Source organism: Montipora foliosa, chromosome 9 (assembly GCF_036669935.1).
Source record: "Montipora foliosa isolate CH-2021 chromosome 9, ASM3666993v2, whole genome shotgun sequence".
NCBI classification, from domain to species: Eukaryota; Metazoa; Cnidaria; class Anthozoa; order Scleractinia; family Acroporidae; genus Montipora; species Montipora foliosa.
The window spans coordinates 10,009,371-10,021,965 of NC_090877.1; the positions used below are offsets into that span (position 1 = coordinate 10,009,371).

At 40.1% G+C, this 12,595-nt stretch overlaps 1 protein-coding gene and 1 long non-coding RNA gene across 4 annotated transcripts in view; one reads left to right on the plus strand and one right to left on the minus strand.

Annotated features, from left to right (window-relative positions):
• The window catches only part of LOC137970886 (uncharacterized), a 26,277-nt gene extending 19,887 nt beyond the window's left edge, over window positions 1-6,390 (plus strand). The window contains exons 4-5 of one of the 3 annotated variants that reach the window (XR_011116887.1): window positions 4,549-4,620; window positions 5,543-6,390. This is a non-coding gene — a long non-coding RNA (uncharacterized lncRNA). The remainder of the gene's footprint in view (window positions 1-4,548; window positions 4,621-5,542) is intronic. The other 2 variants (XR_011116885.1, XR_011116886.1) reach the window with 2 other exon arrangements.
• Window positions 760-2,711, minus strand: LOC137970885 (transcription factor SOX-9-like). Its single transcript, XM_068817522.1, has one exon. It carries the CDS (start codon window positions 2,631-2,633, stop codon window positions 1,404-1,406), a length of 1,230 nt encoding a protein of 409 aa, XP_068673623.1. The 5' UTR covers window positions 2,634-2,711; the 3' UTR covers window positions 760-1,403.
• Window positions 6,391-12,595: the final 6,205 nt, after the last annotated feature.

Sequence of the window (12,595 nt, forward strand, 5' to 3'; positions counted from 1 at the left end):
TCAAATTTACAGTGTTTCGGCAGTCCCTTCCGGTTCAGTGTTCAATGGAAAAACCACAACCCGCTTAGCTTAACGATGATAGGCTGCTTAAATTCGCTTCCCCCATGAAAAGATTAGTATTTCAGCTTTTTTTCTTTCGGTTTAACTCAAATCTTTGCGTTTGTTAGTGCTTTGTAAATGCAAATTAGTAAAACGGCCCGCTTATCTTTCAACAACATGGAGTGGACAGAAGCAGAGGTCTTCATCAATATCTGCTCATAATATCCCTGACACAAGTTCACCTCTGCATCCGTTGTCAGATATCGTCTTTCAACGGATATTAAGGAGAAAAACGGAACTCGAATTTTTTAACTCCAGCAAAGTATTATGCCATCGTGTTTTGTTGAAACTTTGTATTGTGTATATTCTGCATTCATACTTGCATTAATGCAAATGCGAGCACGTAGCTTCAAGCGTTTTGTGGCCAATGAACACTTCATATGCAATCATGGCATCTGTTTTGTGGGTTATGCAATTTTGGGGGTATATTCAATTTGTTTCTATGCCAAAATTTGAGGTTCCACGCCTCTGAAGTCCCATCAAGTATTTGTTTGGCTTTTGGAGCAGATTCATCTCATGTACAATGCTAAAACATATATTTCCCTTGTAGGTTCAATGTTCGTCAAAAAATCGATCAACTGTGACAGGTAAAATCTCAAGACGTCGACAGCTCAGGCCTTCAAACGTCGCTGTGGGTCAGGAACACAAATACACACAAGCTTTTTCTCACTAAAAATAGTTTTATTTAGCCACAAATATAAACGCCACGTTACAAAAATTCGATTCGAAGCAAAATTGAAGCAATAAATCCTTTACTTTTAAAGCCAAAAGGAGTTTACAAAAGTTATCATCTCTATTCATTAATTATTTACATGACGATCTAAGTGTGATAAATCACAGTTTCCTTTGGCAAGCCAGCACATAAATGCTAAACGGCAACAATTGCAGGAGTACCTAGGATCTCGTTTCTATTTATATTGTTAACTTAACTATTTCGCAAGAAGCAACATCTGTAAATATTTTTGTCCTGAACTTCAAAATTGTTGAACTTAAAAAAAGCGAGTCACTCCTGCTCGAAAAATTAAAAGATATGGCTTCAAGAGGATGAGTGTTACTTTTTTCGTGCTTTGTGCAATAATATTCAGCATGAAATTTGACTCGAGCGGCAGAACATGAAATTTTTGACAAGCAACATAACTGCTATGAAGTGTATCGCGTTGAATGTCAGCTTTCTGTAAAAATCAGAAACAAGATATAAAGTTTTGTATTCCCCTTGAAAGCGTAATGCTGCTAAAGCAACAATTTAAAATTCGAGCTCCATAGGAGCTAAAGTTTCTAAAATGTTCGTGACCGTAGTAAATAACTTACTTCCACATGAGAGTGTGTAATCTTGATGGAGAGCTCTGAGGATTCTGCACTCCGGTCGCTGGCGAAGACGCAGGAATAGCAATGGGGGGAACGCTGGCGATTGTAAAGGATCGCGAAGTGCTACCATTAGCTACCTCGGCTGGGTCGCTAAAAGAGAATGGATAGGCACCATTTTCTGGTTGGTTTCTTTGGTGAAGTGCTGAAGGAGCAACTTGGTTCGGTGGATAAGAAGACGGCAGCTTTTGTAGCTGCTCCATAAACTCGGTGTAACTGGATGTGACGGGGTTACTGTTCGATGCGAACCTTGAAGCACCGTGAGTAGTCTGTGTATAGCCTCCGTGCGAGGAATAGGTGACAGATGGAGGCGAGGGTATCTGCATTGGCTGTGTGTATGAGTGCAAGTATTGATCAAACTCGGTCGTATCTACCATAAGATCTGTTGTCAGGTCGCCCATTTCGACGTGAAAATCGATCGCACCGTTGCTGCCACTGTTGGTAGAAGTCGCAACACTGCCACATTCAGATTTCTTAAGTGGAAATGTGGGAGAGGGCTGTACTTGGATCTCGGAATCTTGTAAGTTCGCCTCGGAGCATTTCGATCCCCCCTCAACCTTAACTGCAGGCAGCGGAGTGGTAGGAGGCGACGTAGCCGGGCTGCTCGACTCAGGGCTGCTTGCCTCCTCGCTCAAACTGCTGTCAGGACTCGCACAGCTGCTATCGCGGCTCGCTGATTTTGCAACCACCTGTGGATCGCCTTTGAGCACTTTCAAGAGATCATCAGCCGAAATAGTTGCCTCTGGTTGGTCTGCCCCTCCGTTGCCTTTTTGCTTCTTTCGCCGGGGTTGATATTTATAATCAGGGTGCTCTCTTTTGTGCTTCAATCTAAGCCGCTCAGCTTCCTCAATAAAGGGTTTCTTTTCAGCATCCTTGAGCATTTTCCACAGTTTTCCTAGCGTCTTGCTCAGTTCTGCATTGTGAAGATGTGGATATTGATCGGCTAGCTTCCTCCGAGCAGCTTGTGCCCAAACCATAAAGGCATTCATTGGTCTTTTAACGTGAGGTTTGTGTTTATGTCCGCCGTTCACTCTCACAGGCAATGGAATCAGAGACCAATCATAGCCATCCAAAACATGGTTCACTGCAGTTGCTATCGCGCTGCTCAAATCCATGTTCTTCGGTTGAGTCTGGTCAGGTTTAATGATTTCAGCGTTCGTTTCTTCTGTCATTTTAGTACCGCAACTTCCCCGAAGCGAAAAAATCGAACTTCGTGCCAATTCGTATATTGGCGTATGGTTGTTCAAAACAGAGATATAATAATATTCTGGCCAATGAAGCGAGACGGTGTATTTTGTTACATTGTTCTGTCATTGGTCGGCTCCATAACCGCAACCAATCATGTAGTGGCTTTGGGAAGCATAACACCCCTGATACGTAGGTGTGTTGATAACCATTAACCAAAACTCCGTTATTGGCCGAAAGTCATGTGGCATACGGTGTGTAACGCTTACGCCTAGAGAAAATTTCATTCCCAATAGTTCATTTCCTTTTTGTCTCGAGCGACAGCAAAGTGGGTTTCGCTCTTTGTGAAGAAATCCGTGCGCGTTTGACATATCAGTGATGATTCGTGTTTACTATCAACATGTTGAAAGAAAAGGCTCGCGTAAATTTTGCGCTCGCACGACAACTATCAAATGCGTCGCTCAAGCGACTGATCCACTTACAGTATCATGTTTGGCTGATATTTTACTGTTTCAAAATGGAATGTGAAATCTAAATAGCTCGATCGAAAGCAGAACATTTTGTATGGGCAGATTTTTTGCGTAGGACCACGAAAATGAAACAGAGACGGGCGTGCGGGAAATTAGCATACGGAGCGAAATAAAAAACAGGAAAATAACAGGAAAGGGTGAGCTAGGTGGTACAAGGAACGAAAAGGACTCGCTTAATTATATTTGAGTTCAAAACTTTCGCATGTCTCGACGTTTGGAAAGTAAATACGCCAATAATTTGACTTTCCATTAAGATAACTTATGTGACGGCTCATGTGTCAAAGGCAGCAAGGCTTCTGGATTTCTTGAAAGTTCGCCTGCCTCGTCGCAACATGGGAGCTGTTAATGAAGGCTGCCTTTCCCAGCTTTCAATGGTGACATGCTCTTGTGTAACCGAGTCACGAAATAACAAAAGGATCATGCAAGCATAAAATAACAAAAAGAAAGTGTTTAAGGTGCTCAAGTGAGATTTTGATGAAATAAGGGACATCGTAGGCTTCAAAGGATGTTGGCATTCGCATTACGCGACATCGAAAGGTTCCACAAAACGATGTTGAAAGGAACACGAAAGGTCAGACCGGCACCAGACGGGAATATAATCCTACACAGATCGATGGAAATGCGTTAGGCATCGCAAAGTTATCGGTATCTTGTACATGCAGAGTAAAATTCATCGATAAATTGACAAGCAGATGGTGAATCAACAGTGATAAGATAAAGCTACACCAAAGAAAAATGACGAGAACTCAGTTGTGCGAGATAATTTTTGATCCCTGCAGCGTGTGAAATGTCACCAGTCGCGCTGTGTATTCTTCAAACATTTGTTAGCGCTAATTTAGTAATTACTTAAACTTCCGAAATCTTATACACCGAGTCTGCCTTTTTATAAGTGATCGTATCGTGTCCGAACGGGCGTTATTAGCGGCCTGAGGGGCACATAAGCTCACAGCTTGAGAACTAAAAGAACAGCTCTTAGGACATTGCTCTGTCATTTTCAAGGGAAAATTACAATTTGGAAATGTATTAACGCACATCAGTCTGCGTGCCTTCAAGTTTTTCTTCTCTTTGGGGGCTCGTGTCATAAAGATTTACTCTAACCCGTTGAGGTCAATCCTCTTGTCGCAACCTTTCCATATTTAAACCACTTTCCTGGATAGCGTGTTGTCAATGCACATGATCGTACTTTTATTTTTTTCCCTTTTATCTGAGAGAAAGATACAACGTACAATGTAGTCAATCACTTGAATGATGCCAAAAACGTTCCCAGTGGTTTATAGTTACAGTGGAGCAACTTAACCAATTTCTTTGTATATCAAATATTTTCAAACAAGGAAATTGTTGGGCGCTGATGATGGTGGTTATGTTTGCTTAGTTTTCCTCAGAACGTGCCTTCCATTGACGTCCTCCACGTACATTGGAAGAAAAGAACGCGGGTGGACTTCCGGTAAATAGTCTTTAGGGATTACTTTCCAGGCTTTGTTTTGGCAAAAAACTTTTTTGATATTTCCTTTGTAAAGCTGAAAACAACTCTTGGATTAAGTCGCCTACTCCGGTATTATCTGAACGATGAGCTCCGCGATTGTGTAGGCGTTAAATATTATGACTCGCACCCTCTTGCCGGCACGTACTGCATGTTTGTAAACAAACCCTCAAATGTGCTCGACAAAACAAACCCTTCTACTAGCAAAGAGCAAATAGCCTGCGTGTATTATTATATCCTTGCTCTTTATAGAATGCCCCTGAAAGTACAGTTACACCCTGTTTTTCTCGTGTAGCACTGACCTTATGGAATTTAGGCCAAATTACTGTGCCGTACTTAGTATGACTCGATCCTAGAAGCGTTTGTGCTGTGTCAGTCATTTCTATAACTCGTACATCCCAACGCTTCAAAGAGAAACTGCACTGCACTTGGAAACCATCCAGTTCCAATGTTTTTAAGAGGCACCAAATGATCGGAAACATCATCCACACAACACACTAAGTTCTGCTCAAGCTGACACATGATTTTATCACTGAGACCCCGAAGTGTCAGAATGACTGGGCCTTGTCGAACCCAGCTAAGAAAAACGATAAAATGCTTGAATTTTCATACTCGAGCCTAGAAGTTTATTTGAAAAAGAAAATGTCCATGCAGCTTCAATGTCCTGATCCATCTGGCAGAAAGAAATGAAAAGCTGGGGATTAGTTAATTAATGCACACAACACACACACACACACATGATATAATTTTCAGTTTAAATATCGTTTTATAAGAACTTTCCAGAAGGAAACAGCCTAGACGTTAAATTAGCACCTATGATGCCCTGGTCAAATCGCGTGGATTATTCTTGAGGAATGGGATTTTTTTACTAGCTGACATAAAACAGATCTTTTCCATTTTCCTCAGCAGGAGACTGATGGCCAGAATACTTTCAAAGATTCCGAGGGAACAGCAATAAAAGGGAAGTCGTCGTCTGCGGGGAATAAATAATACCAAATATATTACATGATAGGTAAAACTTATTTTGTTCCTTAAGAGTGCTTTAGAGCGAGTAGCTCACAAACAAATAGCAAGGAAGCAGTCAAACGTTTTTCAAGGAATAATTTAAATCATCAAAAGATATAATTTGCTCCGGATTTCTGTTCCACAAATTATTGTCGATTTACAATAGTTCGCTAGTTCCCTTTATTTCTTGAAATCGTGACTGGATTGGAACAAGAGCGTGGATGTTCACTGATGCTCACTGTCTGAAAAAGTTTCCCTAAAGCTAACTTTGTGGAATTAACCCGCTCCTTAGTATGTTTACTGGCTACACTACATCCTTTCCTTTGTATTTACTCTACTCATTTAGTTAATCGTTTTCGCCAGACAAATCATATTTTATTAAGATTTCAAGATAACAAATGGTTAAACTTTGAAGACATGCACATATATATTATAAAATGCACACGGAAACACAAAGATTTCAAATAATATAGTCAATAGAAATATAGCATTCTCTGACAATTATTCTGGATAATTTTAACATCTGTAACAATTTGCTGTGATTGAAATTTTTAGAGCCTTTGTTGAAACACCATTAGAGTTAATGTTCAAAGTCCATCAGGAGTTTATTCTCGAACGCCAAAGACGAAATATTCCATGAAATTCGACCGTATTTTTCCCAATCCGAAATCGAACCGGCTTGACCCTGGAGGCTAGAACTGTTGATTCACAATTAAGACGTCGTTTTTTTTTTAAAAGACATAAGAACTATACCAAAGTTGAACTTGTTAAAAAGAGCACGAAATTTGTGTTTTAATTAAATTAACTTTGAGCTTTCCTGATAAATGTAATCGTACGATGGTTCAAGTGTTCATCGCTTAAGTTACTGAAATAAACCATTTAAATGAACGGAAGTTATTATATAACACAACCAAATCCATGGCTCATCACTTCGCACGAGCCATAAAGACGAGTCAGTTACTGGCTTTCATGTCTAATCGCGGGACACAAAACGACTACAATGCAAGATGATTTCGGGTAATCCCGCGTGTGGAAGTAGATTGGGTGGAGTCAGATAGTTTGACTTTGAATTTCATTCAAGGGATAAACGTGTGATATATCGAATTATATAGATTTTATGACCGCTTTGATTTCATTTTCGTTGGATCTGGAATTTCGTGGAGTAAAAACCCAGCCGCAACACTGTGAGATCTGTTCCACACCGGCAAGTTAATCTATAGCTCATTTTCTGTCAAGATCTGGAATTAACAACAATCGCATAATAATAGGAATCGCGGGGAGCAACGGAAACTACAAAAACATTTTTGCGGGAATTTTTTCGCGGGGTGTGTGTGCAGAAATGAAATTATCGAAATTCAGAAAAATTCACAACCATTCAGAGGGTAATTTGGAATATTGACTCTTTAAAAAACGAGAAGGAACTAATAAATGCATCACGAGCAATCTTGGCTTGTGGCGTTTCCACCGTTACACGAACATCAACTGACTCTTCCGGGCATTGAACATTTTTATTTCCTATACATTCACTGTAGATTAGCCAGCTTCTCTTTTAAACATATTGTCTCATATAATTGTATTTAAGTACGAGAAATTAGAAATCTTTTTTCACCAATGAGTACTACTTGAATAATACTAGTCCTGGAATGAAATTGTTTTAGGTGAAGTGGAAGTTCATCATATTTAAAAGGTCAAAAGGAAACCACAAGTGTTGATTTTGGGACCCAAAGCCCGCGATAAATGTATAAGTTTATTAGGAGAGCATACATTTAACATACTTGTAGCCAAGTTTTTACATCCGCGGGCAAAAGCCAGCCAGCTTTCACGTTTTAAAACTTTTTATCCACTTACTCCACAAACGGGCCGCAAAACAGATATTTCACCTCAGATGGGTGTATCCCTTTTACTAAACTAAACAAACAATATTTAATTTCCACAAGAGACCAAAAATCTTAACCGCAAACAAAGCGGCGCTGAATTTGTCGCATAGTTGGGTATTGGGCATTTGTTTGGCCAAACAAAATCCTGCAGCTCTTGAGAGTATTGTACATTAACTAACAAAATCAAAGTGCAAATTGCTTAATATTTTCATTGATAATTCCTAATGTTTCCTGTTACGATATGCGAAAAAAAAGGCTGTACTTTGCTTTTTCCGGCACAGGTCACAACTCTTCCGTTTCGGTAAAAATTTACCATCATTACGTAAGGTTCCGTAAAAATGGTCATGAGAATTGAAAATGAAAATCCCACTCAGGCTGAAAAGTTACCTCAAAATATAACTTGGCTCTATCGTAAGTCTTTCGCGATTTTTCAGTCTAGTTCGCGTCGTACAATGTGGGCAAAGTATCCTAAAAATAAATCGGTACGAGCGGTTTCAAAGTCACAACAGAGAATGAAGGATTCTCTGTTGCATGCTTATGTTGTCGTCAAAACTTCAAATTTGGTGATTTCACGTCGTCGTTATGCAGAGGACTGCAAACATACTTGCTAAAATCCGTGCTGCACGTGCTGATCGATTATTTATGCTCTTTTAACCAATGATATTATTGCTTTGTGGCGTTGTCGTAGTCGTAGCCGTCGTCGTTTCTTAAATTCCCCACTTGCTACGGCTACGGCAACTCCACAAAGGAATATCATTGGTTAAAAAAGGAAAAATACTCGTGCTGCACGTGCAACACGAATTTCCGTGCATTTCTCTGCCGTACTCCACAAAACAACAACGTGAAATCACCAAATTTTAGATTTTGACGACAACGTGAACATATATATATAACAAGGATACAGTATTTTTTTGTTTTGACTTTAAAACCGTTCGTACCCATCCAGTTACAGGATAGTTTGCCTGTATTATACAAGGTGAACAAGACGGAATAGCAATCGCGAAATACTTGCGATAGCCGCGCTACGTTATATTTTGGACTGACGTTTTCGTTGCCGTAGCCGTCGTCTTTGCTTAAACTCCCTATTAAGTGGTATAACACGTACAATATTCAATAACGATTTCTTAGTTGCTCGATCTTGTAATGACGATCTTGTGCTGAATTGTAATCAAGATTCATTTTACTTTATTCCATTTACACAAGGAGGGCGTTTGTGTCGAATAAAAATGATTTCCTTTGGTTTCCGACACAGACGTATTTCCCGAGAACAGCATTACTCATAAAAGCCGGGAAATTAGCTAGCAAGCCAATATAATCTATTAAAGGAACTCGCGACACTATTTTAGGAAAGAGGTTGCCGCTTAAAATATCTTTCCTAACCTACGGCCGATATAGATGCAAATTTAAATTACTTCATTTAGTGCGGTACTAATTTTCGAAACGGCATAAATCATTCCGGATCACTTACAGTTTCTGTATTGCATTATTAGAAACGTAGACAAACTGCCTAAATTTGGAAAGAATCTGGAATTTGATTTTTTCTTCTTGGTGTCATCCACGTGCATCTCCACCAAGAACGAAGCAAAAGTATGTTACGTCACTACGTATCCTTTTCATCAAAAACGGTCCATAACAATGAAAATTACTACTCCGCGCTTCTTCCGCGTCCACACCTTGACTAGAGCGTTTTCAAAACGATGAGTTTTTAGGTCTCAAGTTTACAACAGCTTTAGAAAGCCTTTGATTTTGTCAGGGTATTGGGGTGTTTTATTATGGATGAAAAAAGCGAGAACGCAAGAAAAGTATACGTTTCCCCGCACACGTGTGGACAGCCACCGTTTGGGCGTCGGGCATAGATAGACAGATACTTTATTAACAATACATAGCAGTCAGAAGGCTGAATATGATAAATAAAAATATCAAAATAGAAATGTATATACGAAGTTAAATAGTTATGGTGAAATTTGATAAAAATTATGCACAAGCTCAACTGTATCAAAGTTAATAAAGGCCGGGACACACTAGGCGATAAGTCGCTGCGACACGTCGCGGGGCCATGTCGCCGCAACAATTCGCCTCGTGTGACACGGTTAATTTTTATGAAAATCATGGTCGTCGCTGCGGCAGAATTTTATCGCCTCGATCTGTCGCACGAATTCAAACCAGTTTGAATTCGTGCGACTAGTTGCAACGACGAAATTAGCGAAAGCAGCGATGTCGCACCGTGTGTACACTTCCGGCAACAAGTCGCTGCGACAATGTATAAATGATCCAATGAGAGAGCGTCATATGGTCAGCCATATTGAATTAGCACACCAGTTCACATTCCCCTCATACAAGATCACTGCGTTTGCACCGAACAGGCTTCGTGTTGCAGCGACTTGTTTTGCAAGAAGTACACACGGAGCAACTTCTCGCAGAGACCTGTCGCTGCGACTTGTCGCCTAGTGTGTCCGGGCCTTAAAGGGGGTAGTTCTAAAGAAACTGTGGTGCTGCGTCGGTGGGGAAGTAGTACACGAAAGTTTTTGGTTTATCAACGGATTTGATAATGTAAATTGACCACCGTACAGGGATTATAAAAGCTGACGTTTCGAGAGCTAGCCCTTCGTCAGAGCGAATCCAAATAAATAAGTGTTCTTTGCTCGATTAGTTTTCACTTTAGGGACAAAGATTCTTGTGTGTCTTAAAGTGTACCTGGTGGCTTTATCTAATGGTGGGAGTCAATAACGCAGTCTGTGAGTCTTATCATTAAGAATGTCATTGAAAAGGACACAACACAGGTTACGATGATATTCATTTAACGAGACTAAATCCGTGCGAGTAAGTGCTTCGTTGTAATTAAGACCGGGACACATAAGTGCTAACGCCCTTTTCTGTATACGTTTCAGTTCATGTGTTAAATTTGGTAGCGAATAGTTAGAACACAGGCGCGGCATAGTCCAAGGTAGTGTAGCACCCCGGGTGTAGCACAGCCTCAGATCTTCTCATGGTACCCTGGCCCTTTTTAATACAACCAACAAATATAGCCTTTTTTGATGCTTTCTTTATTACTTCATTTATATGTTGGTTCCACGTTAAGGCACTTGAGATGGTTACACTTAATAGCTTTGCGCTTGTTACTACCTCTAGATCTTCCACCAATTCTGACTGGTTCAAATACTTGTTTCTTTCTTACAAATGAAATTCTGAGTTCTTTACACATTTGTCTCGATTTAACTGGACTCGTGTTTTCTGTGACCACTCAGCTACTTTATCCGCAATAAGTTGTGCACCGCTGATTTTACTTTATGGGACAGCCTCTGATATCGCTGAGTACTAGTTGATCATTATGACGCTCAAACGACGACATCACGTACAAACAACGCCTGTGAAGGATCCTTGGGACGTTTGTTATTTTGGGTCAATGCTCCAACCTCGTCTCCACGGCTTCCTTATTTAGTCTGGTCACTTGACTAAGACTAAGACGGAATTTTCTCAAATTCAATAGGAAAAGTTAGTCTTTCCCCGCCCAAAGAATGTATTTCTCATCAGGCAGGCATGGATCCACAAGCTTGACGTAAGCGTACATCAAGTTGAATTCTGCAGTACAGCGAGGAAGAGTTTTTACACCACATCTTTAAAAAAAGCCGAGCCCGCAAAACTCCCCTCGCGGCGAGACCGGATGAAACACGTTTCGCCATGGCGCGGACTAGTCAAATGATCAAAATGAAAACGAGAATATATTTTTATGTTGACTTCAAACAGGAGCAGTTATCGTTCCTGAAAATGATGTCACTTGATTTACTTCAGTTTTTAAGAAAAACGGCTCGAATGGGATATATTTAGTTTTTAAAAAGTCGCCAAATTATTGGACCAAAGAATATTGTGTCCTTTCAATGTCGTTTCCTTCCGCTTGCCAATTTCCGACCATTTTCAGGGAAAAAAAATTGGCATACTAACTTGTCGGCAAATAAAAATGAAGTTTAAAGAGGACGATGCCCCGAAATTTGTAAGATTTAAGTTGCATAACCGCAATATAATCTGAAGTAGTTATGGGATCTTTAGAATTGGCCATGGATAGTTCCGTAAAAAAAGACAGTCATGGTTGATACGGTTAAGTTCATCAAAGTAAGAAAATTCGGGGAAACTAGTTATGCGGAAAATGAAGGCCACCAAGTTCGGTACGAGAATGCATGAAACCTCTGAGTACTTAAACCAGTGGCGTGGCGCCAGAAGGGATGCATTCAATTGATCAATCAAGTAAAAAGGTAAATCCGTTTATGCCGCACGCCTTCTCTGAGCCATTTACGTGTAAATTAAGGGTTGTAGCGCTTAGTGCGAAGTTTGGAAAAATCTCAATGTGACAATTCCTAAAAGTTCTTGGTCGTCTCCCATTTTATTCCCTATCTGTGTATTTTTATACGAAAGTTTCGGTTCTTTTAACGAGACGATAAAGATGAATTAACTGGAAAAAAGATTTTTCAAGTTGACGTTTAAAGCTTTTCGCCTCTTTGGTCCAACAAGGAGTTATAGCTCAAAAGTCAGCTCACATCTTTCTTACGATGACAATATTGACTAATATGCAAGTCTAATAAAATGAAACTCACGTGTAAAATGGATCGGAGCCAGCAATTAACAAAACCACCCAACATTACATAACAGCAGTTTCACGAGTCAATGGTCTATACGACACGCTCAATGGCTAAGTAATTAACAGTTGGCCTGATATTTTGTAGCGGTCAGTAAAAGCTAAATTGAACTTCAAGGGTTCCGCTCTTAATAAGAGGGCGAACTTTTGTTGCCTTTCAAAATTGATCCCCAAAGGAAAGAGGCTTGAATTGAATCTTATCAGTACTCATTAGGTTTAAAAGATGAACTTACTGTTACATTGATGATCCCATAGATGCCAAGTCTCCAGCTTTCGGCTGGAGACTCCAGCTTTCACACTCAATCTCCAGCTCTCCAGCCAAGCAAGCAAAATCTCCAGCTGAGCTTGAGTTAACAAATATAAAATTATTTTTCCACAAACGTAAAACTGTTCATGATCTGCGAAATCGTGAAATCGACGAGAAATCAGC

Coding starts and splice junctions, on each gene's coding strand:
- LOC137970885 (XM_068817522.1), bottom strand. CDS start 2,633: ATGACAGAAGAAACGAACGCTGAAATCATTAAACCTGACCAGACTCAA.